General features: G+C 39.3%; 2 protein-coding genes across 4 annotated transcripts; both read left to right on the forward strand.

Moving 5' to 3' along the window:
• Window positions 1–43: 43 nt before the first annotated feature.
• On the forward strand, window positions 44–10,675 carry LOC132838636 (E3 ubiquitin-protein ligase Arkadia-like). Its single transcript, XM_060859128.1, has 12 exons — window positions 44–183; window positions 3,072–3,382; window positions 4,006–4,049; window positions 4,760–4,875; window positions 5,311–5,423; window positions 5,530–5,796; window positions 6,323–6,448; window positions 7,184–7,301; window positions 7,631–7,708; window positions 8,268–8,363; window positions 8,940–9,046; window positions 9,442–10,675. Exons 1-12 carry the CDS (start codon window positions 136–138, stop codon window positions 9,557–9,559), a joined length of 1,542 nt encoding a protein of 513 aa, XP_060715111.1. The 5' UTR covers window positions 44–135; the 3' UTR covers window positions 9,560–10,675.
• Window positions 10,676–13,920: 3,245 nt separating this feature from the next.
• Window positions 13,921–24,708, forward strand: sltm (SAFB-like, transcription modulator). 3 transcript variants are annotated; one of them, XM_060859125.1, is made up of 20 exons: window positions 13,921–14,110; window positions 15,536–15,623; window positions 15,827–15,882; window positions 16,035–16,062; window positions 17,151–17,727; window positions 18,351–18,394; window positions 18,752–18,855; window positions 19,022–19,171; window positions 19,607–19,719; window positions 19,810–19,961; window positions 21,325–21,425; window positions 21,510–21,587; window positions 21,771–21,913; window positions 22,006–22,186; window positions 22,278–22,402; window positions 22,614–22,787; window positions 23,002–23,328; window positions 23,486–23,624; window positions 23,757–23,911; window positions 24,144–24,708. In XM_060859125.1, the coding sequence occupies exons 1-20, from the start codon at window positions 13,976–13,978 to the stop codon at window positions 24,238–24,240; spliced, it is 2,967 nt and encodes a 988-aa protein (XP_060715108.1). In that variant the 5' UTR covers window positions 13,921–13,975; the 3' UTR covers window positions 24,241–24,708. The 3 variants fall into 3 exon arrangements, with proteins under 3 accessions (XP_060715108.1, XP_060715109.1, XP_060715110.1); XM_060859126.1 differs by having other exon boundaries at window positions 18,755–18,855; XM_060859127.1 differs by having other exon boundaries at window positions 13,922–14,110; window positions 21,531–21,587.
• The last annotated feature ends 65 nt before the right edge of the window (window positions 24,709–24,773 follow it).

The raw sequence follows: 24,773 nt of genomic DNA on the forward strand, positions 1-24,773 counted from the left end.
GGCGTAAACATGCGTCTACGTCTTGACGTCACCGCGCAGTGATGTCAGATAATTTGTCTGATCCAGCAGCGGCCATTTTAGCTGAGACTAAAGATCCGGGATTTACGTATGTTGTTGATGTAAAAAACTACTAATATGGACGTTACAGGAGTAAATAATGCTCTCAATGCAAGACCAGAACAGGTAAATTCTTTAAAACACGGCTAGGTCTGAATAAACCGAGCTGTGAGCTTGTTCGCTATACAGGAGTTAGTTAGTAAAGTTAAACCTTCTCGTTGCTATTAGCTTATTTTATCTTTTTTTTGTTTAAATGCCCGAGTACTATATACATTCATATATACATACATATATATATATATATATATAGAGGCAGATAAACTGTGGTGATAATTTATTTTTAGTTAGTTTAATAGTGTAGCTTTGTGTTAGCTTGTAAATCAGCTTGTTAATCAAGGGCCACTATATCTATACCTCTCTCTATATATACATAGATTATTTTATATACACACACACACACACACACACATACACACACATATATGTGTATGCAGTGTTGGGCTGTAACACAGTAACTTTTGACAGTAACTAACACTAACGCATTACTGTTTAAATAAAGTAACCGTTACCATATGGTCCGTTTGTCCGTTACTTTTTAAATGAATACATTTAGGCTGAATTGTAGCCTACAGACTGTTTACAGCAGAGACGGATTGTAGGATTGGTGGATGACAACCTGTAAACACGAGGACACTGTAAACACGAAGACACTGTAAACACGAAGACACTGTAAACACGAAGACACTGTAAACACGAGGACACTGTAAACACGAAGACACTGTAAACACGAGGACACTGTAAACACGAAGACACTGTAAACACGAGGACACTGTAAACACGAGGACACTGTAAACACGAAGACACTGTAAACACGAAGACACTGTAAACACGAAGACACTGTAAACACGAGGACACCGCACTGTGGGCGTGTTTCTGTTTATTCAAGTATGTGCGGCATTCATGTGCGGGCGGTCATTCATTCATTCATTCATTCATTCATTCACTAATTTTCTATCGCTTATCTGAGCTACCTCGGGTCACGGGGAGTCTGTGCCTATCTCAGGCGTCATCGGGCATTAAGGCAGGATACACCCTGGAGGGAGTGCCAACCCATCGCAGGGCACACACACACACACACACACACACACACTCTCATTCACTCACGCAATCACACACTACAGACAATTCTCCAGAGATGCCAAATAACCTACCATGCATGTCTTTGGACCTGGGGAGGAAACCGGAGTACCCAGAGGAAACCCCCGAGGCACGGGGAGAACATGCAAACTCCACACACACAAGGCGGAGGCGGGAGGAAATATGCTCATTATTTCTTTAAAAAAAAAAGTAACTTTTTAGTTATGTAACAGTAATGCATTACTTTTTGGTGTAAGTAATCAAAGTAATTTAGTTACTTTTTGAATGAAGTAACTAGTTACTATTTCTTAGTAACTAGGACAACACTGTGTATACGTGTGTGTATGTATGTATATATTATACATGTGTGTATGCATGTGTGTATAGTGGTGTGAAAGTGTTGTCCCCTTCCTAATTTTTTTGCATGTTTGTCACACTTTAATTTTTCAGATGAACAAACACATTTAAATATTAGTCAAAGATAACACAACATGCAGTTTTTAGATGAAGGTTGAAGATTTTGAAAACAAAATCCAAACCTACATGGCCCTGTGTGAAAAAGTGTTTGCCCCCTAACCCTAATAATTGTTTGTGCCACCCTTAGCATTAAGAACTGCAATCAAGCGTTTGCGATAATAACAATGAGTCTGTTACAGGGCTGTGGAGGAACTTTGGTCCACTCATCTTTGCAGAATTGTTGTAATTCAGCCACACTGGAGGGTTTTTCGAGCATGAACTGCCTTTTTAAGGTGATGCCACAGCATCTCAATAGGATTCAGGTCAGGACTTTGACTAGACCACTCCAAAGTCTTCGTTTTGTTTTTCTTCAGCCATTCAGAGGTGGACTTGCTGGTGTGTTTTGGATCATTGTCCTGCTGCAGAACCCAAGTTCACTTCAGCTTGAGGTCCCGAAAGGATGGCTGCACATTGTCCTTCAGGATTTTTTGGTAGTCAGCAGAATTCATGGTTCTCTTTATCACAGCAAGTCTTCCAGGTCCTAAAGCAGCAAATCAGCCCCAAACCATCACACTAACACCACCATATTTTACTGTTGGGGTGATGTTCTTTTTCTGAAATGCAGTGTTACTTTTACACCAGATGTAATGGTCTCGCCAGTCCACAGAGTATTTTCCCCAAGGTCTTGGGGATCATCAAGATGTTTTCTGGCAAATCTGAGACGAGCCTTTATGTTTTTTATGCTCAGCAACGGTTTTAGTCTTTCTGCCCAGTCTCTTTCTTATGGTGGAGTCATGAACACTGACCTTAACTGAGGCAAGTGAGGCCTGCAATTCTTTGGATGTTGTTGTGGGGTCTTTTGTGACAGCTTGGATGAGTTGTCACTGCCACTCCTGGGAAGGTTCACCAATGTTCCACTGGAGTCCCAAAGCTTTAGAAATGGCTTTATAACCTTTTCCAGTCTGATAGATCTCAATTACTTTCTTTCTCATTTGTTCCTGAATTTCTTTGGATCTCAGTATGATGTGTAGCTTTTGAGGATCTTTTGGTCTACTTCACTTTATCAGTCAGGTCTTAAGTGATTTCTTGATTTGTTAATCAGGCCTGGGTGTGGCTAGAGAAAATGAACTCAGGTGTGAGAAACCTCAGTTCAGTTATGTTTTAAGGGGGGTGTTTCACACAAGACCATGTGGGTTTGGATTTTGTTTTCCCTTAATAATAAAAACCTTCACTTAAAAACTGTATGTTGTGTTTACTTAATGTGTTTGATGATCTGAAACATAAACACTTTTTCACACCACTGTGTGTGTGTGTGTGTGTGTGTATATATATATATATATATATATATATATATATATATATATATATATATATATATATATATATATATATATATAAATAACATATCCGTCACCATCCAGGCTGAAGATGCCATCACGCTGGATGTGGATGGCGACGACCTCCTGGAAACAGGTAAACATGTGAAACTTCCACATTCTGAGGCAGACAAGGTCTGCGAGGAGCGGGAAGCCTCTGCCGAGACGAGGCAGGTGGCAGACTCGATGGCCGAAGTAAAGGACAGCCACAAAGATTGTAAGAGAGACGACAGCCCGAAGACTGATGCAAAGAAGGACAGCAGGGAGGCCTTGGAGAAAGCTGAAACGGGAGACAAAGAAAAGGATTCTGGGAAGAAAGGCCCCTCTTCTGCTGGGGCAGCAGGTCAAGCAAAGAGGTTTGTCTTTCTATGTCAGTTCTTTAAGATACTTCTACCAGGTTCCAGATCTCTAAAAACTCAGCATTGTGAGTAGCTGCAAGATTGTTTTCCCATAACGAGTTGCTCATTGTACCTAATCCCTGCCATTGGTTTCCTTTGATTTGTTTGGCCATTTTTTGAAGTTGGGTAATGGGTGGCATAAAGCGAGGAGATGAGAACACCGCTGTTTCTCGCATATCCAGCACTTTTATTGCCTTTTCCAGTCCATACTTATGGGTTAAAAAGAGCAATAGTCCCAGAGATGACAGAGGGGTTTATCAGTCCAATGAAGTGATTCGCTGAGAAGTTGAACACACTCCAGAAGATTTCATTGATCAAGAGAATAAATTGGAAGAAAACTTGACCCACCTTGCTTCTGTGGAAAAGCAATGAAAGAAGCCTTATTGGAGTGTTACCCAAGTGCAAGCCTTACCTATGGGGATTGTTTCTCTTTTTTTTCATTCATTTTTTTGTAATGCACCAAACCAGCATTTTGAAGGATGGTTGTTTTATATGAATATGTACCTCATTGCCCAAAAAAGACCATGTTCTTGTATGATTTGCTCATTTATCTCTGTTGCTTTCATAAACTTACATTTTAGTGCCTCTAAAGACAGAGATGGGAAGAGCACAAAAGATGAAAAAGGTAAGAATGCATTTCTCACATCTTTTTTTAGAATCTTCCAGAAAACAGTAGTACATTTTGTACAGTGAAAGTTGTATTGTAATTTTTTTTCTGTAGCATTTTTAGTTTACAATTAAAGAGATTCTTTTTTCAAACAATTCAGTGGTGATCCTTACATACTATTTTGAGAGAATTTAATTTTGGAAAGTTTCATTTTAAAGAGCAGAACTGGTTTAGTTGCACAAACAGCTTTGAACAGTTTTTTTTTTTTAATCCGTAGTCAGAAGAAACACCATGAATATTAGCTTAACTTTATTTGTTTAAAATAACTTTACAGCAGTGAAGTTGTACTTTATGCTTCATCACCAGGAAAGTTTTTAAACAGCAGGTAAATTGGTGATTTTTAGGCTGAAGTAGAAAAGCGTCTTACTAAAACAACATTGCCCAGTTTTGAGAAGTTTGTAGAGATGTGTACCTGTGACAGTAGTTTATCTCATTAGTTTACTTAAGATATGTTGATGGGTAAGCCCCAAATAATACGTTGTAATTCACTCTCCCATATCCGTTCATTTCTAGTAAACGGGCCATCATTTTATGACCAAATACGGAATACTGGCTTTTTCGTAAGTTATTCATTGTAGTTAAATAAAGAGTAAAACAATGGAAGATGAACTTTTTTCACTGTTGTGTGTAGTGGTGTTTTCACCTGTTTGCATGTGGTCTGTATTCAGCAGGAAACAACAGCAGCTATGGCTTGGTAACAATGTCCTCCAGTGCTGAAGTGGCACGATGCATATCCCATCTGGACTGCACTGAGCTCCACGGTCAGCAGATATCTGTGGACAGAGTAAGGACTGAACTGCAATAAATCATTCACACTTTTCTGCTTTGTCTCTAAAGGTTTCAGCAAACAAAAATATGTAGAATGTTAGTACAGTATTTCTGTTTGCAGCTAGAATGTACTTTTGGTCATTTGCACCAAATCAAATTGCTTGGCAGAAATGACTTAGTTCTCCAGTTCAGTTATTGTGTGTGCAAAGCCCAAAAAAGACTTTCATTACTTCTCTCCTTTTCTAGTGTAGATGTGAACATTTTTTTTGTTTGTAAATATGGTAGTGTAGAATTTAAGTGTTTTAGTGAAATTCATTTAATGTGAAAACTGTTTTTAATTTGTATTCATATTGTATTCATTAATGTGGAACAAAATCTCGAGTTCAAAGTGCCCAAAGATAGCAGGCAAATAACGTCACTACTTACACATCTTATGGTTTTTGTGCTTCAGGTTAAAAGTGAGTCTTGCAAGAAGGACTCTAAAAAAGATGGAGAGGATAAAACAGGATGCAATAAAGCATCAGGGGAGAAGCGCATTTCTACTGGGCTGAAGACTGCTAGCAAGTAAGGACTTTTACTTTTGTTCTCGTATGTGTTCTGTAGTTGCAGATGTTTCTCTGGCATGTTCTTTACACCATCGGTCCTCTTTCTCATGTCCCCACTTTCACAGTAACCCCCCTCCACTTCTTCAGCCACCTCCGAAAAGTGAATACGTGCCCCCCTCCCAAACCCCATCTCATGGCCAGGGTCACACTGTGCCTACTGCCCCTGCTCCCTCTCTCCTTACCCACTTCCCAGGTTCTGCTGCACCCCGGCCACAGCACCTGTTCCTCGAGCACCAGTCACCGCAGCACCACCTGCCTGTGTTGGCCCTCAGTGCTGAGCAGAGGCTCCACTGGCATGACATTCAGAGGAGGAGAATGATGCAGCACCCCACGTAAGTGACGCTGGATTTTTACTTACAACCTGAATTCTGGAAATGTTGGGACGTTATTTCAATTTTAATAAAATTCAAACTAAAAGTCTTTCAAATCACATGAGCCAATATTTTATTCACAGTAGAACATGGATAACATAACAAATGTTTAGAGGAAGAAATGTTACACTTTTATCCATTAAATGAGCTCATTTCAAATTGTATGCCTGCTACAGGTCTCAAAATAGTTGGGACGGGGGCCTGAAGACCACATAAACATTTGTGTTATTTATGTTCAATTGTAAATAAAATATTGGCTCATGTGATTTTGAAAGTCTTTTATTTTTCATTTTATTAAATTTAAAGGTTAAAGTGTGTGTATGTATATGTTTAACTTGTTTGTTTATTTGAAGCATAAGTTCTGTTTGAATTACATACATCTACATGTGAATTGTAGGTAACAATATAACGTTTTGCTTTTTTGTGGTTAGTTTATTTTGTCTTAAGTCAGAAAAGCAATTTTAAAATCTAGCTTTCTTGTCTACAGCCGAGCACATGAAAGACCACCCCCTCACCCTCACAGAATGCACCCCAACTACGGTCATGGACACCATATTCATGTCCCCCAGACTATGTCCTCACACCCACGCCAAACTGACCAGAGAACCACATGGTAAGATAAGCGTCACTTTGCTGTGCTTTTTGAATTTGGAAAGAACTACATATGATTCCATTAGTGGTATATTCACCCACTGTCCACTTTTAATAGAAACACCTGTACAAAAAATCTAGCCTGTTTAATGGTCTACAACAACAGATATCCACATTAAGTTTCACTTCTGTCAGCTAAGAAGAGGAAACTGTGGCTATCATGGTTACCAACTCTCTCAAACCGGACAGTTTAATAGTAGGAGGAGAATAAAAAAAAAATCACCAGATCTATCTGCACAGATTGGGTCTGTGCCCATGACCGCCACAGTTACATGTTCTTGGCCGGCAGATGTGGAACACGATGCGGTCCTTCTCTTCTGGTCTCTCTATTCAACATGGTGTTTCTTCTCTTTTGTACTATTCTGAGTAAAAATCTAGAGACGTGTGTGTGTGTGTGTGTGAAATTCCCAGGGGTTTAGGGGTTAGCAGTTTCTGAAATACTAAAATCAACCAGTTTGCTGCCAACATCTATGCCGTGGTTAAAGTCACAGATTTTCTTCTGACTTCACATCACTATACAGATCATTTAACAGTTTTGCTGAACTTCATATGTTTCACTAGAACACCGATTGTCCTTTGGATATTAATGTAACATTTTGGGAACAAAACATGAATATTGGCATCTTCCTACATCTTGGTGTCTTAAATGGGTGTTTTTGTTGTATCTAATGTTACTGTATGTCTGCATGTTTTTCAGGGAGCCGGGTTTTGAGGCGGGTGAGATTGTAGCTCCATATCGTTTTGGGCATTTGCGTCCTCATTTGCCCCACTTCTATCCCCCACCCATAATGCACCACTTCCCAATCCCACTGATGGTGAGACCCCCCTCACTGTCAACTATCAATATAAACATTAACAAAAATTAACATAAGTAATGAAGGACTGGACAGGTGCAGATTTCTCACATATTAATCATGACAAGCTCTTGTTCACAACCACCAACACCCAAAAAACCATGTTATTTTATTATTAAGCTCGGTGTATTGCTAATTATTACAAAATAATTCGAAACAACTTACATCTGTCTGATTGGGTTCTCCAGAGACCCCGATACACATCAAAGATCAAAGTGTATCTCTTGTGATTTCGATTATATCTATGTGTAGATGTAAATTTATTGTTGTTGCTTTTGTGTCTCTCTCAGCACCCTAGCATGTCTGAGGTAACCTATCCTCACATTCGCTACATCTCATCTAGAATGACATTTGGCCGAACCTACGAGGTAAGAGCAGGAATTTAGAATTTAGAAACTTTTACCCATTTTTCATACACACGTTTCAAATACAATTTTTAAGCAATGTAACATTTCTAATTAAGAGCTCCTGTGAAATAGCAAAGCAGCCTGTATTTACAGATTAATGTACAACCGTATTGTCCTCTACAAAACGTCTAGCTTTTTGTACCTTATCACCTCCCATGTTGTTCAAATGTTGCACCAGTGAAAAAAGTGACTCCAGTTTGTCAACATTCTGATTGTGATTGAGGCATACATTACTAAAAAGGATTTCTGCTGCAATTAATTGAATGATACTGCTTACCTCTTAGCACTAAAGAAGCAAACTTTTTAAGGGTGAAAATAAATATGTAAATTAGATTTTTTTATTTTTTTTTTGCTGAACCATTATTGGTAAAAGGTATTCTTCAGAGTCCCCTTAGGCTACAAGCAACATTCTGAATATTAAAGCGGTTAAATCTATCAAAAAAAAATACCTTTATTCAAATGATTGAGAAGCCTGTGGCTGTGGACCTCTATTTATTTACCTATTTGTATTTTTTCATAGGATCTGCGGCATGTAGAGGAGCGGCTGGGGACTGTGAACCAAGGAGCCTCTCAGGGAACTATAGAGTGTTGCACTTATTTGTACAAGTACAAGAAGGTGAGCACACACATCTTTTCTACGATGACAAAAGCATGTGATGGTGATACCTACTGAAATAACACACCTACTATAAAACATTTCAATTAAAACACTTTACTGTACAGGTCTCAACACTAGCTAGGAGCACAACAAAAACCCTCATAGTATAGAAAATACAACAGAATCAGTATGCAGAAAAACTGTATTAATTTTTGGCTTGCTAAAGACTGTCCTACAGAATTATAAAGAAATTTCCGGAAGTGGATGTTGCAGTTTCTGATATTCATTCATTCATTCATTCATTCATTCATTCATTCATTCATCTTCTACCGCTTATCCGAACTACCTCGGGTCACAGGGAGCCTGTGCCTATCTCAGGCGTCATCGGGCATCAAGGCAGGATACACCCTGAACGGAGTGCCAACCCATCGCAGGGCACACACACACACTCTCATTCACTCACGCAATCACACCAGTTTCTGATATAATTTGTATAAAGATGCTCTGTGATGCTTGTGTCCATGTGCTTGTTAGATCCAGTCTACTGTGTGATGTTTTGAATGTGTGTAATATATCCACCTGTCTTGCACACAGAGAAAGCTGCACGGTGAGGAGCAGGATGAGGAGGAGGGTGCAGAGGAAGAGACAGAGGAGAAATGCACCATCTGTCTGTCTATACTGGAGGAAGGAGAGGACGTCAGGTAAAGTCTTTGTGCACGTTTATAGGATTGTCTCTTGCTGTATCTCCACATCTCTGTTGCTGTCCCTTTTTCTTTCTGACTGTTTGTCACTATGCTCCTTTTTTGTCTGACTCTATTGCTGTTTCTCTTTCTCTCTGTTGGTCTTGACTTTCTCTGTTACTATCTACTTTTCTCTGACTGCCTTTTTTCCTCTCTGACTGGCTATGCTTTCTGCTCCATAACTTTCTCTTTCTATTTGTTGTTTTACTTTACTGCTTTATCGCTGTTTGTCTCTGTCCCATACTCTCTCTGCTCCACTCTGCATTCTCTCCTTATTTATCTTTGTCTTTATCTTTGTCTAGTTGTACTTATTGTATGTCAGACCTTATTCAGGATCTTTTCTGTGTGTTTTGCAGGCGCCTCCCCTGTATGCATCTCTTCCATCAGCTGTGTGTGGATCAGTGGTTTCTTACTAACAAAAAATGCCCCATATGTAGAGTGGACATAGAGGCACAGTTATCCTCTAAAAGTTGATGCTGTTTTTCCTTAAGACTTTTTTGTCGTTGTACTGTTTTATGTTTTGTTTTGTTTTTATTTTTTTCTCCATTAACACGTTCAACCAAAGATGGCATGAATTACCTGTGCAGAGCCAATACTGAAAAACAAAATAAAAAGAAAAAAAATTGACTGCCAGATACCATAGTATCATAATGCTAGAAATTACATTTTCATTGAGGCTTTTAGATTTCATTGTATTTATAAAGCTTTTATGTAGCTTTTAATTGTTTCACAAGTGTTTTTTATTTTATTTGCATGGATCCTTGCAATGCATTTCTTTGCACATATAAATGATAACGGGCCTGTCAGTCTTTACAGACTCACAGGCAAGAAGACAGGCTCTGGTAAAGAAGCATTTTTTATATACCTAATGCCTTGCTTTACTGGAATAAAATATCAATCTCTATTATAAAACACTGCAGGACTCATTTTATCGATCAGTATATTGATTAGGTTCATGTGTTAGTGTGATTGTTTTAGGTTCAAGCGATTTATTTATTTTTTTTTTTTTTTAACGTGAATCAACACATTCCTTAATTGGGAAGTGAGATCATGTTTGAGATGGGCTCTTAGTATCAGTGTTCACCTTCCCACAGCGTTCATCATCATTGGGCCACATGCTTGCATGATGAACTGTCACTGCTTGGTTCAGTGGGGATCTCTGGCACAAACACACTCACCATGCAGCCTGGAGGAATTTATAGAACTGAGTATTGATTTCTTCATGGATTTTTTTATTCCCATTGTCTCTCATTTCTTCACATCTTGAAACAAAGTGACTCTTACAGGCTGATTACTCTGTGTTCAGATTAACACAAACTCTCAGATTAACACACTCTCATGAACGCATTCTTATTTCTCTCTCTAGAGCTGTGCAGCAAAATGTTTTATGATTTATCTATTTTTCTATCTAATATTATTCTTAACTAGCTAACTTGCATATACTTGCACATGAGAGACATTAAAAAGTATATTTGCTGAGTGTTCAGACGGGAAAAAAATGCATTCATAGACTTAATGATGACAGAGTGATACACCTTGGGATTTATGTTAGTTTTAAAATAATAATATTAATAAAGTTAGGTAACTCTTTGTGTGTGTTGTTTCCTTTCTAATGAAGTGGTTTGTGCATGTCGTATTCTATATGAACTCCACTGCTATTATTAGGCCGAAAAAATGTCAACAAAATCATCAGAATTATCAGAAGCAACCGGTGGGGACAAAATTATTTAGTGTATTCTTAAATAGAAAGCATGGAACACCAACAGGCCTGAAGGACCACAGAAACTAACCTGATGTACATGATTAAGAGAAGACGTTTCCGCAAGACGTAAACTACTGGTTAATCTTAAACTACCAGGAAGACCAGATTAGCGCCAAAGACACTTTTTAAAAATCCTCCAGGGTTCTGTAACATCCTCAGTATAGAAAAGACAAAACCCTGATCAAACACTGGAATGACAGCAAGAGAAGAGTCAGAGAAGAGTCAAGTCAAGAAGCTTTTATTGTCATAAAACTATATATGGCTGTTGCATTATACAGTGAAATAAGACAGTGTTCCTCCAGGACCATGATGCTACATAAAACAAAGACCGAACTATAGACAAAAGACTGCAGAAAAAACAGTGCAGACAAAAGAAAATGCAGACAAAAGACAGTGCAGACAAATTACAGTGCAGACAAAAAACAGTACAGACAAAATTCAGTTCAGGACAAAAGACAGTGCAGACAAAGAACAATGCAGACAAAATTCAGTGCAGACAAAAGACAATGCAGACAAAATGCAGTGCAGGACAAAAGACAGTGCAGACAAAAGACAGTGGACAAAATACAGTGTAGACAAAATACTGCAGAAAAAACAGTGCAGACAAAAGAAAATGCAGACAAAAGACAGTGCAGACAAAATGTAGTGCAGACAAAAGACAGTGCAGGACAAAAGACAATGCAGACAAAATGCAATGCAGACAAAATATGGTGCAGACAAAAGACAGTACAGACAAAATATAGTGCAGACAAAAGACAGTACAGACAAAATACAGTGCAGGACAAAAGACAGTGCAGAGAAAAGACAGTGCAGACAAAAGACAGTGTATAGAAAAGACTGCAGACAAAAGACAATGCAGACAAAAGACAGTGCAAACAAAATGCAGTGCAGACAAAATACAATGCAGACAAAATTCAGTGTAGGACAAAAGACAGTGCAGACAAAAGACATTGTGTATTGTGCTAAACAGCAATGAGCTAAAATGAGCTTGGAAGCTCATCACATCTTGGAAGCATGGTTGAGGTATTCTTATGAGCACGTAGGTGTGTGAGTGTGTATTTAACCCTCCTATTGTCCTCCTGTACAAATTGGGAGCGCTGAGTCAACTTGACCTTGTCTGTTTTGACTGCTTATAAAAAATGAAGTATATATGATAGCCAATTTTTCACCTTTTAGTCTAACTTGTTTCCAACATATTAACATATATTTTGCAAAAAACATATATATGGTATAATAAACCTTATTTATATTATTATATTATTTTAGTAAAAAAAAAAAAAAACAGAAATTTTGAATTATTTTCACTATAGAGGCACAAAAGTTGATGCACAATTACAGGCTGGTATATTTCAAAGGCAGGAGATTGTTTTGAAACCATTTTGACCATTTTTAATGTCAGCAAATAATAAAACCTATTTTTTCCAGGCCAAATTGACTTGAATGCTTATAAATCAAAAATTCTACAATTTTCACCATTCTGTGTGTAATCTCTATTTTACATTTGTAATATCTATTTTGCCCACCTGATGTCATCTGATCAACCAACAACAGGCTACACACACACACACACACACACACACACACACACCCCACTCAAAAACATGCCATAATTTCATGTGAATAAACATTTGTGTGTGTGTGTGTGTGTGTCTGTGTGTGTGTGTGGTGTGTGAGTGTGTGTTTTGGGTGCGTGTTTGTGGACATTTTATGTGTGCATTTTTGTGTCTGTATGTATGTTCATTACGCTGAAAAGGGCAAAAGTGTGACCTATTGCCCCACTAAATGTGGCCGGGTCAAAAAGACCCAGAAGGATCCAAAACACATAGCATATACTGGTCTGAACACATAGTTCAATGAAAATAGACAAAATTAATTTTACTTGCAAAGTTCATAATTTGGAACAATCCTGGTAAATTTCAGGCAAATATGTGGAAGAAAACCCAAGTTATGACACATTAAAACCTTCCAGCAGGGTCAAAAAGACCCAGGGAAAATAGGAAGGTTAAACGTGCTATTGCACTGTAAGTAAATAAACATTTGTTTTCATTTAAAGATATTCTTTCTCTCATGATGACGACGACGATGACGTTGCTCTTCGTGTTATTGCATAGATGTATAGATATCTATGGTGTTATTGGTGTAATGGATGCAATTCCCCAAAAAGTATTGATCCTTCTGAGGAATGCATTACAGGAGGAAGATCTAAATTTTACAGATATCAAGGGTAAGATATTTATTGGTAATACAAATATTGTACAAAATAGAGTCTTGAATAACTATATTAGAAATATACTTAATAATATTGTTTATCCTCCAGCTCGTTTTTCCTGGTCTTCTGTGTTTGGGGATGTGAATTGGCGTAAAGCTTGGCGAACAGTGGATAAATTCTATGTTAATAATAAAGTAAAAGAAGTCTCTTTTTAAAATAATGCATAGAATATACCCAGTAAAACATGTGCTGGAACGGTTTAAATTAGATATTGATTACTCCTGTAATTTCTGTAAAGGTGAAAAGAAAACTATTTTTCATTTGTTTTTCCATTGCATACATACAAAAATATTTTGGATTGATGTGGAGAATTTAATTAAGAACAAATTGAACATTGAATTGCAGTTGAGTGGACTCGATATAATGATAAACTTTAATGATCATGGGATTGAAAAAGAGAAGGCATATTTCATACAATTGTTAATATTAATGGGAAAATTTCACATTCATAAAATGAAATGGTCTGACTCCAAAGCAAATTTTCTTTGCTTTAAAAATGCTTTTAAGCTTTATTGTGCTGTTTTGTGTAATTGTCGAAGCCAAAAGGCAATTCGAGCTTATAATATTGTAAGCAGATATGATGTATAGGGTAGCACTCTTTTCCTTTTTTTTGTTATCATTTTGTTCTTGTCCTCTGGCATTGTTGTTTTTATTTCTTTTATTTTGGTTGCTGTGTATTTGTACTTTGGACAGTGTATCTCATTGTGTTGTTGGTTTATGGCATTAATTTAAATAAATAAATAAATAAATAAATAAATAAAATGTTATTGGTTCCGTAAACCCGTGTCTACGTCTTGACGTCACCGCGCGGCGACGTCAGCTTCGAAGTCCCTTCGTCGTACAGAAGCGGAGAACTAAAATGGCGTCCGTGGCCATTTCAGCAGAGACTAAGAAGATAACGGATTTACGCGTCGTTGATTTAAAAACCGAACTCAAGCGGAGGAATTTGGACGTTACAGGAGTGAAAAATGTTTTGATTGCGAGACTGAAACAGGTAAATTCGCTTAAAAAAAAATCTGAAGCTAATGCTAACGCTAATGCTAGCTCTGCATCGTAGATATCTATATCTATGGCTCTGCATAAGCTTGTTTGTTATCCAGTAGCTTATTAGCAAGTAAAACAGGCTTTGCTATTAGCTTATTTTAACTAAAAATGCACGGGTTCTATATACATTCATATATGTAGGAAAACTGTGGCGATAAAATAGTTATTTTTCCGAATAACTATTGTTTAGCTAGTTAATGGCGTAGCTTCGAGTGTGCTAGCTTGCTAATCAGCTAGCTGCGCGTGCCTGGCCTTATATTTCAGTTCTCTAACGTTTAGCGGTTTAGACAAATAATTACATTATATTCGACTTATATAATCAGAGATGGGAGTTTTTTCAAATGCAGCACACAAACAAATTCGTTTAAAAAGCTAAATACTGCAGGGCCTCAACCGAAATCAGTGGTGTTTATTAGCAGACGTGCAATGGGAGTTAATTTGCATATCAGTTTTTCAATACATTTATTTATTTATTCTCTCTATATATAGTTGTGTACAGCCACCGGGAAAAGCCTCGAGTGTTTATCTTTACTTGTAGTGATTTCTGGTTTCAGGGAGTGTAAAAAAAAAAGTGACTGGTTGATTGTTGTCATGCATAAAAAATAGACAGGAAAGTGAATTCAGACAGCAACTGGAAAGAAGGAGGAAATAGTTCAAAACGAAAGAGTTCTGTGGCCCTGAATTGTGTGTAAAGTGTTATTAGTTAATACCGAATTAATAACAAATTCTTTGGCAATAGAGCTGATTCTGATTCTGATTCTATGATTCTCTGTGTGTGTGTGTGTGTGTATATATATATAAAATATGTATGTATGGCTAAAGATACATTTCCATAATAAAACATAACTGTGAGAATAAAAACAAAACCTATATATTGTACTGATGACCAACGTAAAGATGTTATATTTCATCTTTTGCATCAATACAACATTTGTTAGACTGTATATTTATAATCACACCCTCCAGTGTCACCCTTATGAGGATGGGTTCCCCTTCGAGTCTGGTTCCTCTCAAGGTTTCCTCCTTTACCACCGTCACCGCAGACTTGCTCATTGGGGATAAATACATACACTTTGTGAACTAAATATATCTAATATTAATCTTGAATTTTGTATTCTATTAATCTTTATATTATTCTTTATGTTAACCTTTTGTTCTATGTTTATGTTCTGTAAAGCTGCTTTGAGACAATGTCAATTGTAAAAAGCGCTATACAAATAAACTTAAATTGAATCTTTACGAGTTATTATTGGAAAAGAGGAAAAAACAACTTTTACTACTATTGAAGGTTATTGTTCTGAAATTCAGAACCCACTGGCTGTGCATGCTCATGTGTATGTACAAGAGGATGTAATATTTTATTTCCTAACTATAGGCATTAGAAGATGAAGGTGGTGATCCAGAAAACATTGAGGTCCCTGTTTCAGCTGACACATCTACCAGAAAGAATGCAAAATCCAAAGGTAAATATGATTTAATCATAAACCTTTAAAGATAATCATTAAGAGTGAAAGAAGGGACTCGGGTAGCTTTAAATTTATTAATTTAAACATTACTGGCTGATACTGCAGTACAGCCAAACTAAACCGTATTTGACTTAGTTTAATGCTCAAGCATTGTGTTGAGTGCATCTCAACCTTTTTGCTGTGCTGCTTTCTGTGTTCAGGAAGGAGATACGACTCTGACGTTGACCTGACAATGGAAGAGGAGTCATTTTCCAAGGCAAGTGCCTTCATGGAAAACTATTTGTCATGATTTTCTTCAGACATCTCGAATTCATGGGGGATGACTGAATCCTAGTTTAAAAATTAACTTGAGTGACATATAAAAAGATAAAATGAGCTCTGTTCCTTAACTGGTCTCTTCTTTCTTAGGAGCCTGAAGAGGAGGAATCTGAGAAAGGTATGTTTGGTCTCAAGTTAGTGTGGGTTGATAACATTTTTAGGCTCCACAGGTTCTTTGCTTCTCTGAAGGTGGGACTCTCTTTCTACCTTTGAACCTCAACACCACCTCACAGTTCCTCATCTCTCACTATGGACAGACCACAAAAGCACCTTAACAAAAACATTTCACACAATGTCCAGCACAACTGCTGCATCAAACGAGAGATTTTATTTTACAGGTTCTCTTCAAATGCATTATATCAAACAAATTATAAATAGTACTTGGTTCATGAAAAGTGCCATCTTCCTGCAGCTTCTGAATCACAGAGGATGCTTATCATAAACACAAGGACCCGTCAACATCGTTATTCACTACAGGTCAAGCAACATTGCATCAACAGTTACTTTCAGCTGTGGACATTAAATCTGACTGATTGGAAGCAGAGTCACGGTGCATGCCCTGGATAAAAGTGCAGAAGATTGTCATCTCGACTCTTCTTTTTGACAGCAGTGCATCATGGCAGCAAGACAGAAATGACCATGCCGGGAATGCAATGAAGACTGGAAAGGCACAGATGGTGCAGATTCTTAGTAGCATTGTGGACAGAGTGCTGTGGCACGAACAGACAGTCTCTCCTGTGCATCAGAAAGTTTGAGGTGTTCTTTTTTTCCTCCTTTATCTGACGAGGAGTTCTGGACTCTCCAGGTCAACCTTCCAAAGATGATGCTGAACATGGCCTTGAAAGGCCTCGTGGCTTCCCTGAGACTGATGGAAAAGTGGACTTGATAGTATATTGCACTGTTCCCCAGAGAAGTACCTGCCAGGCATTTCATCTAATGGGGAAAAGGATCCTTTCAAGATTGAACCAAGGAAGAATACGGTTGGATTGTATTCTCTACACTATAAGAAAGATGACTTAGAAGATTGTTGAATCCCACCATTTTTCTAAGGAATGTATGTTGTGTGTTAAACGTGTGGTTTCCTCACCCCCGATGACCACTAACATTAAACTTGCTCTCTATTCTACTTTCTAGGTGACGTAGCTCAGAGGTGTGAATGCTAAACAATGTGTTTGTGCCATGTTTTATCCTTGTTAAATCCCTCAGATATAACTGATTCTGATGATGCTACTCGTGAAAATACTAAATCCTTCTCCGACGGGGATGGCCTCATCGAGCCCGAGGCACAGCAAGACCTGGAGGCAGAGTCTGAGATTGAGGCAGAGCCTGAGATTGAGGCAGAGCTGGAGCCTGATCTTGAGGCTGAGGCAGAAGTCGAACCTGAAGTCCCAGCGATGGAGGCCTTGGATAGCGAAGCCGCCTCCGAACCTGCCAAAGAGGTCGAAGATGATAACATATCCGTCACCATCCAGGCTGAAGATGCCATCACGCTGGATGTGGATGGCGACGACCTCCTGGAAACAGGTAAACATGTGAAACTTCCAGATTCTGAGGCAGACAAGGTCTGCGAGGAGCGGGAAGCCTCTGCCGAGACGAGGCAGGTGGCAGACTCGATGGCCGAAGTAAAGGACAGCCACAAAGATTGTAAGAGAGACGACAGCCCGAAGACTGATGCAAAGAAGGACAGCAGGGAGGCCTTGAAGAAAGCTGAAACGGGAGACAAAGAAAAGGATTCTGGGAAGAAAGGCCCCTCTTCTGCTGGGGCAGCAGGTCAAGCAAAGAGGTTTGTCTTTCTATGTCAGTTCTTTAAGATACTTCTACCAGGTTCCAGATCTCTAAAAACTCAGCATTGTGAGTAGCTGCAAGATTGTTTTCCCATAACGAGTTGCTCATTGTACCTAATCCCTGCCATTGGTTTCCTTTGATTTGTTTGGCCATTTTTTGAAGTTGGGTAATGGGTGGCATAAAGCGAGGAGATGAGAACACCGCTGTTTCTCGCATATCCAGCACTTTTATTGCCTTTTCCAGTCCATACTTATGGGTTAAAAAGAGCAATAGTCCCAGAGATGACAGAGGGGTTTATCAGTCCAATGAAGTGATTCGCTGAGAAGTTGAACACACTCCAGAAGATTTCATTGACCAAGAGAATAAATTGGCAGAAAACTTGACCCACCTTGCTTCTGTGGAAAAGCAATGAAAGAAGCCTTATTGGAGTGTTACCCAAGTGCAAGCCTTACCTATGGGGATTGTTTCTCTTTTTTTTCATTCATTTTTTTGTAATGCACCAAACCAGCATTTTGAAGGATGGTTGTTTTATATGAATATGTACCTCATTGCCCAAAAAAGACCATGTTCTTGTATGATTTGCTCATTTATCTCTGTTGCTTTCATAAACTTACATTTTAGTGCCTCTAAAGACAGAGATGGGAAGAGCACAAAAGATGAAAAAGGTAAGAATGCATTTCTCACACTTTTTTTTCTTTCTTCCTCCAGAATTCCAGAAATCAGTGGTGCTTTTTTGTAATGTTTACAATGTAAAATAGCCCCCCCAAATTTAACATGAAAGAGATTTTTTTTTAGTCATTAGTTTATTTAAGATATGTTGATGGGTAAGCCCCAAATAATACGTTGTAATTCACTCTCCCATATCCGTTCATTTCTAGTAAATGGGCCATCATTTTATGACCAAATACAGAATACTGGCTTTTTCATTAGGTATTCATTGTAGCTAAATAAACAGTAAAACAACGGAAGATGAACTTTTTCACTGTTGTATATTCACCTGTTTGCATGTGGTCTGTATTCAGCAGGAAACAGCAGCACTAGCTCTACTCGTAATCTGTGGGTCAGCGGCCTGTCGTCCAACACTAAAGCAGCTGATTTAAAGAATCTTTTTGGCAAATATGGCAAGGTACGTGCCTGCTGTATTGGGAACAGGCACACGTTGTACTATGAGTAGTGCTTTTTCTGGTTCGAAAATTATTTATTTTTGGGTATTTACATGCTAATTTACATAATGTTCAAATGTAATCTTTTCTCCAATTTACCTGCATGTTTGTTTTCTTGTGTTAATCAAGGTTTTCAGCGCCAAAGTAGTCACCAATGCCCGCAGCCCAGGTGCTAAATGTTATGGCTTGGTAACAATGTCCTCCAGTGCTGAAGTGGCACGATGCATATCCCATCTGGACTGCACTGAGCTCCACGGTCAGCAGATATCTGTGGACAGAGTAAGGACTGAACTGCAATAAATCATTCATACTTTTCTGCTTTGTCTCTAAAGGTTTCAGCAAACAAAAATATGTAGAATGTTAGTACAGTATTTCTGTTTGCAACTAGAATGTACTTTTGGTCATTTGCACCAAATCAAATTGCTTGGCAGAAATGACTTAGTTCTCCAGTTCAGTTATTGTGTGTGCAAAGCCCAAACAAGACTTTCATTACTTCTCTCCTTTTCTAGTGTAGATGTGAACATTTTTTTTGTTTGTAAATATGGTAGTGTAGAATTTAAGTGTTTTAGTGAAATTCATTTAATGTGAAAACTGTTTTTAATTTGTATTCATATTGTATTCATTAATGTGGAACAAAATCTCGAGTCCAAAGTGCCCAAAGATAGCAGGCAAATAACGTCACTACTTACACATCTTATGGTTTTTGTGCTTCAGGTTAAAAGTGACCCTTTTAAGAAAGACTCTAAAAAAGATGGAGAGGATAAAACAGGATGCAATAAAGCATCAGGGGAGAAGCGCATTTCTACTGGGCTGAAGACTGCTAGCAAGTAAGGACTTTTAAATGTTCTTGAGCCTGTACGTAAATGTTCTTGCACGTGAACGGTCTTTCTCATCTGCTTTTGGAAACATCTCCACAGGACTCTGGCCTCCTTCAAAAAGGAAGAAAAGAAGCCAGTTGAGAAGGACAGCAAAGAATCTTTCAAGAAACAGGAATCCAAAAGCATGAAGTCTGACGCTCCATCCTCTGCCTCTGCTTCTGACTCCAAGAAGGATGAGAAAAAGCATGGGCGTAAGTTCACCAGCAGTTTGCATGTTTTTCCTTTTACCTTTGGTAAGTTTGGTTTGCATTTATGGTGCAATGAGTTAAACAGGATTCCTGCGGGGTCTTAAAAAGTCTTAAAAGCATTGAATTTATTAATTTGGAAATAATACCTTAAAAAGTCTTGAATTTTGATGTCTGGGTCTTAAAAATTGTGCTGTATGTAACTTCTCCATATTGTAATTTTCCTCAAAAGTTTCATTTGTCAACCACGATTATTTTGATTAAATGACGTAGTATAAAAGAGTGGTGGAACCAATAATTGAGAACGCAGCGCAGCCCCGGGTCACCGTACAAAATACGGCGAACACGCGATGCCTTCAGTAAAGGAAGATCACATGCTACGACACCACAGCCATAGACTACAACACAACACAACAAGCAAAGGAGAAGCGCGAGAAATCAATGAAAATCTCAGCATTCGACAGGAAAGGTTGACTGACGCACGCAGTTATATTTTTAAAGTTTGTTTTTACGTTAGCTAGCTACCAATTATGGTAGCTATGGGGAAGATATGGAGGTTATGGGGAAATGTAAATTTAATGAAGCGTGGCTGGATAAAGACTCTTTTCGTCATTGGTTAAAACCAGTGGAGGACAACGTTTTTGAGGTGTTTTGCACCATATGCAAAAAAAGGATTCAGCTAGGTACAATGAAGGCATTAGAGTCTCATGCCAAGTCGTCCAAGCACATAAACGCTCTCAATGGACAAAAACAAACTCCTTCCATCGCCTGCGTGTTTCAACCAACTAATGTTAGCCAGCTATCTGCTAATGTGCCTGAAGTGGCAACAGGAGCTAATGTTAGCCAGCTTGCTGCTAGCGCTGCAGACCCTCCAGCTATGGCCGCAACTAGAGTGGATCTGCGCACAGCTTTTGGGTTTTCCACACCAACACTGACCTGATCTCCAGGTCCAACCTCTTGTGGAGAGGCCATAAGGAGAAGTTGACGGAACTGGCTGTCCTTGATAAAGACATTGCTGCCCTGAGTGAAGAGCTAAGGAGTTGACTGTGTTTCTTAATTTTATTTAATTTATTGTTGAGTTCTGATTTTCGATGTTTATTGTTCAGGGGTCTCTCAGTTCCCCATATTCCCAGCATGGAATAAGTAGCTAGCTCATGTTAAACAACTTAACATTGTTCGTCAAACTTTCTTGTGGCCTGAAAACTGAAATGTTTTTATTTTTCACACTGCTTGGCTTATCTTTTACCCATTCCACATTTGATAATTTTTTTATATAAATGGTCTTAAAAAGGTCTTAAAAAGACTTGAATTTAACTTGAAGAAACCTGTAGGAACCCTGGTTAAACCTTTTTATGTTTCTTTACCGCAGGGAAGAGTCCAGGAAAGATGCTAATGCTTGACCAGTCTAAAGGCCAGCAAGGCTTCAACAAACCGCGGCCACCGTTCAGAAGGGGAGGACGTTTTGACAAGGTGCTGATGATGTATAATGTCTTTTCGTTAGGACCATTCTTATTGATCAGTTCTGTATTTTATGTAAATGGCTTTTATTTTTAGAAAATTCCTCTCGTTTTTCAGCCTGCGCCACCCAATATGATGAATAGACGCCCTAGATGGCTCATTCCTCCTGAACAGGTTTGTGTGTTCTATATTTGTTCTGCTTCCTTTGTCTTTCAACAGTCGGCCATATTTCTGGATCATAGTTGTGTGCTTGTTTAAATAAACTTTGACAGAGTTTATTCTGTGTGAAGTGTTGCACTTCCTCTAGTTTTTCGTGTGATATTCCAATTTAATTAACGTTAGTTAATGTTCCCACAGATAGAAGCGATGAAGAAAGGGAGGCCTTTTCCTAATAAAGGTGGCAATAAGGACATCCTTCCATTTGAGAAGATGAAGGAACAAAGGATGCGTGAGCGCATGGTTAGAATGGAAAGAGTCCGCAGGGCCATGGAACTGCGCAGGTGAACCCTGTTCACACACGCACACACACACACACACAAAAAAAACCTGACCATGAGTGTTTAAATACCTAACACTGCTTTTTCACTTTCAGGCGGCGTGAGATGGCAGAACGAGAGCGCAGAGAGCGTGAACGCATCCGAGTAATGCGTGAGCGTGAGGAGAGGGAGAACCTGATGCGTGAGCGCCAGAGGCTGGAGATGGAGAGGCAGAAACTTGAACGTGAACGCATGGAGCGAGAGCGCTTGGAGAGAGAGAGGATCCGCATTGAACAGGTCAGCTACTCCGCTGCTGCATGTGACTTCTTTTGCCTGTGTGAAAGCCTTCTGATTCGGTTTGTTTAATCTGGTGGTGTGTGACTGGCAGGAGCGACGAAAGGAAGCTGAGCGCCTGGCTCGGGAGCGGGAAGAGCTGAGGAGGCAACAAGAACAGCTACGCTATGAGCAGGAGAAACGCAACAACCTGAAGAGAGGCCGTGACGTGGACCACAGGTACACAGCCCATTGCTGCTGAGGCATTCTGTCCTTTCATTATAAGGTTACACTAGTATGAAGGAGCAGACCTGTGTGTGTGTGTGTGTGTGTGTGTGTGTATGTGAGAGTTTTACAAGGAGTAAAAGACTTGTGGGTATTTGCTATCAGAATCCAAGTAAAATGTACATGTAATTTGAGGCATGTTTACTGAATCATCTGCCTTTTTCAGGAGAGATGACTCTTACTGGAATGGCAATAAGAAGATTCAGCCAGAGTCAGAGGGCCGTATAAGCCAAGCTTCAGACTACAGCAGCCGACAGCAGGGCCGCTTCACTGACTTCAGCTCCAGAGACAGAACACGTTTCCCAGATAGTGCTCCAGTCCAACCCACTAACTTTGACAGGTACGGTGCATATTAAAAAATACATTTTAGTACATCAATGTCGGTATTTTAGATACTGAACAATAGCCCAATAGCTGGCTTCAGGGTTTTTTCCCTGTAATTTTTATAATGACTGAGTAAATTGGGGTAGTGTTTGCCTAAAGATGACTTTTAAACAAGTGATAGCTTTGTAAAGGTTCCATTAGATTATAAACTGACCATTTTGGTTATTTAGGCGGAATCGATTTGATGGTGAACCAGATGCTAAGAAGAATCGTCCTGACCCACGGCGTGAAGGTTCTGGATTTGAGCGTTATCCTAAAAGCTTTGATGGCGTGCGCCGGGCTGAGCCTCCTCCCCCATCCGGACGCTCTGATCTTCGGGACACAGACAGAAGGGATATTCGTGACCGAGATGAACGGCGCCCTGTGTCAATACCTGAACGGTCAGCAGGAGGCAGAGCTCCTCCTCCAGCCATGAGCCACTCTCGATCAGCCAGAGATAGTGGCCATACTGGCTGGAAAAATGACGGTGGCATGAACACCAAACCATCTGATGTCAGGTAAAAACATGGACCAGCAGGATTGGAAGGTTGTACAGTAAAATGTATAGGAAAAGTTATCAATAACTGGAATTGGTGGAATCAGTTATCTGAAGTGTTTATATGGCTCTGTGCTATGGTTGACCAGTTTTGTTAAATAGAGTGTGTGTTGTACCAGGGGAACAGTGCGGCTGCGTCCAGAGCACTCTGGCAGAGACGGACCGGGCCCCAACATTAGAGGCGCCACCTCGGCCAACCGTGGCAGGGGCACCTTCAGTAGCAGAGATGGAGGCAGACCTGCCGTCATGAGTGAGCAGGTAAGCCTTTACATTTGATTAGTGCAAACAGTTATTAGGCATTTATTTTCATTATTTATTGTATATGAAATCCACTGTAAGTAGCCCTTGATTTATCTATCCTTATTGACCTCGTTTCTTCTGTTTGAGTAGCATTTCAGCAGTGGAAGGCAGGTGGTGGTGGAGAGACATAGCCGGGATCAGGGACCCAGAAAGGAGTGGCATAGCAGTGGCTCCCAGAGCGGAGGTTTTCCTGATAACCGGTGCATTGGAGAAAGTCGACCTGCCATGATGGCTTCACATTCCAGGTGTGCACAGATTTCCTTTCTCATGGAGCTGCTTGTTCATAACAGTTATTTAGCAAATGCTAGATTCTCTACCAGTGGGAGCATTGGAGCCAGAAAGGGTCTAACCTCTGTGTTAACAATTATGGGTAGATTTGACTCAACTCCTTAGGAAAAAGCATGGGTGCTAGGAGTGTGTGTGTGTGTGTGTGTATGTAAGTACAAAGGTGGTAAAAACATGTATTTGTGTTTGCAGCCATTCCTCTGGTGGCTTGAACAGAATCGTCCAGATCACAAACGTCCCAATCGCTGGCAGCAGTGGAGGATTCAAACCCTTCAAAGGGAGGTTCTAGCAACCCAGTCTTCTTTTGCAACGAGAGAAAACACACACATTTTATAACTTAATTTCTTTGCTTTTTTTAAGTTTGAGATATTTGATGTTTTTAAAATGGTTGGACTGAATATTGTAAACAACCCTTTTTGTATAGAGCCTTGTTAAAATAAATGTAGGACTTGTTCCTCAGCTGTTGTTCTGTGAACTGTAAAAAGTGCACAGACCTGTTACTTTAGCACACCATACTGTACAAGCAGCTTGTGCAGTTTGAACTTTTGTTTTGTTTTTGTATTTAAACTGTGTTTTGGAAAAACTAGGCAGTGCAGCATTGGGGAACAGTGCTGTGTGTAGCAGTAGACATGCAGTGTGTTCTTCCTGTTTCATAACGCTCTGGGTTTGCCGCTTCATTAAATCCTACAGATTGTTAAGTGTTTGTATTCTGGTCAGAACACTAAAATACATTCTTTTGTGAAGTACCACAATGCAACAGGTCTCGCTGTGCGTTTTTCTTTAATCGGAGGTTTTTGTCCTTCGTCTAAGGCTTGTTACAGA

Source organism: Tachysurus vachellii, chromosome 23, assembly GCF_030014155.1.
Source record: "Tachysurus vachellii isolate PV-2020 chromosome 23, HZAU_Pvac_v1, whole genome shotgun sequence".
Lineage (NCBI taxonomy): Eukaryota > Metazoa > Chordata > Actinopteri > Siluriformes > Bagridae > Tachysurus > Tachysurus vachellii.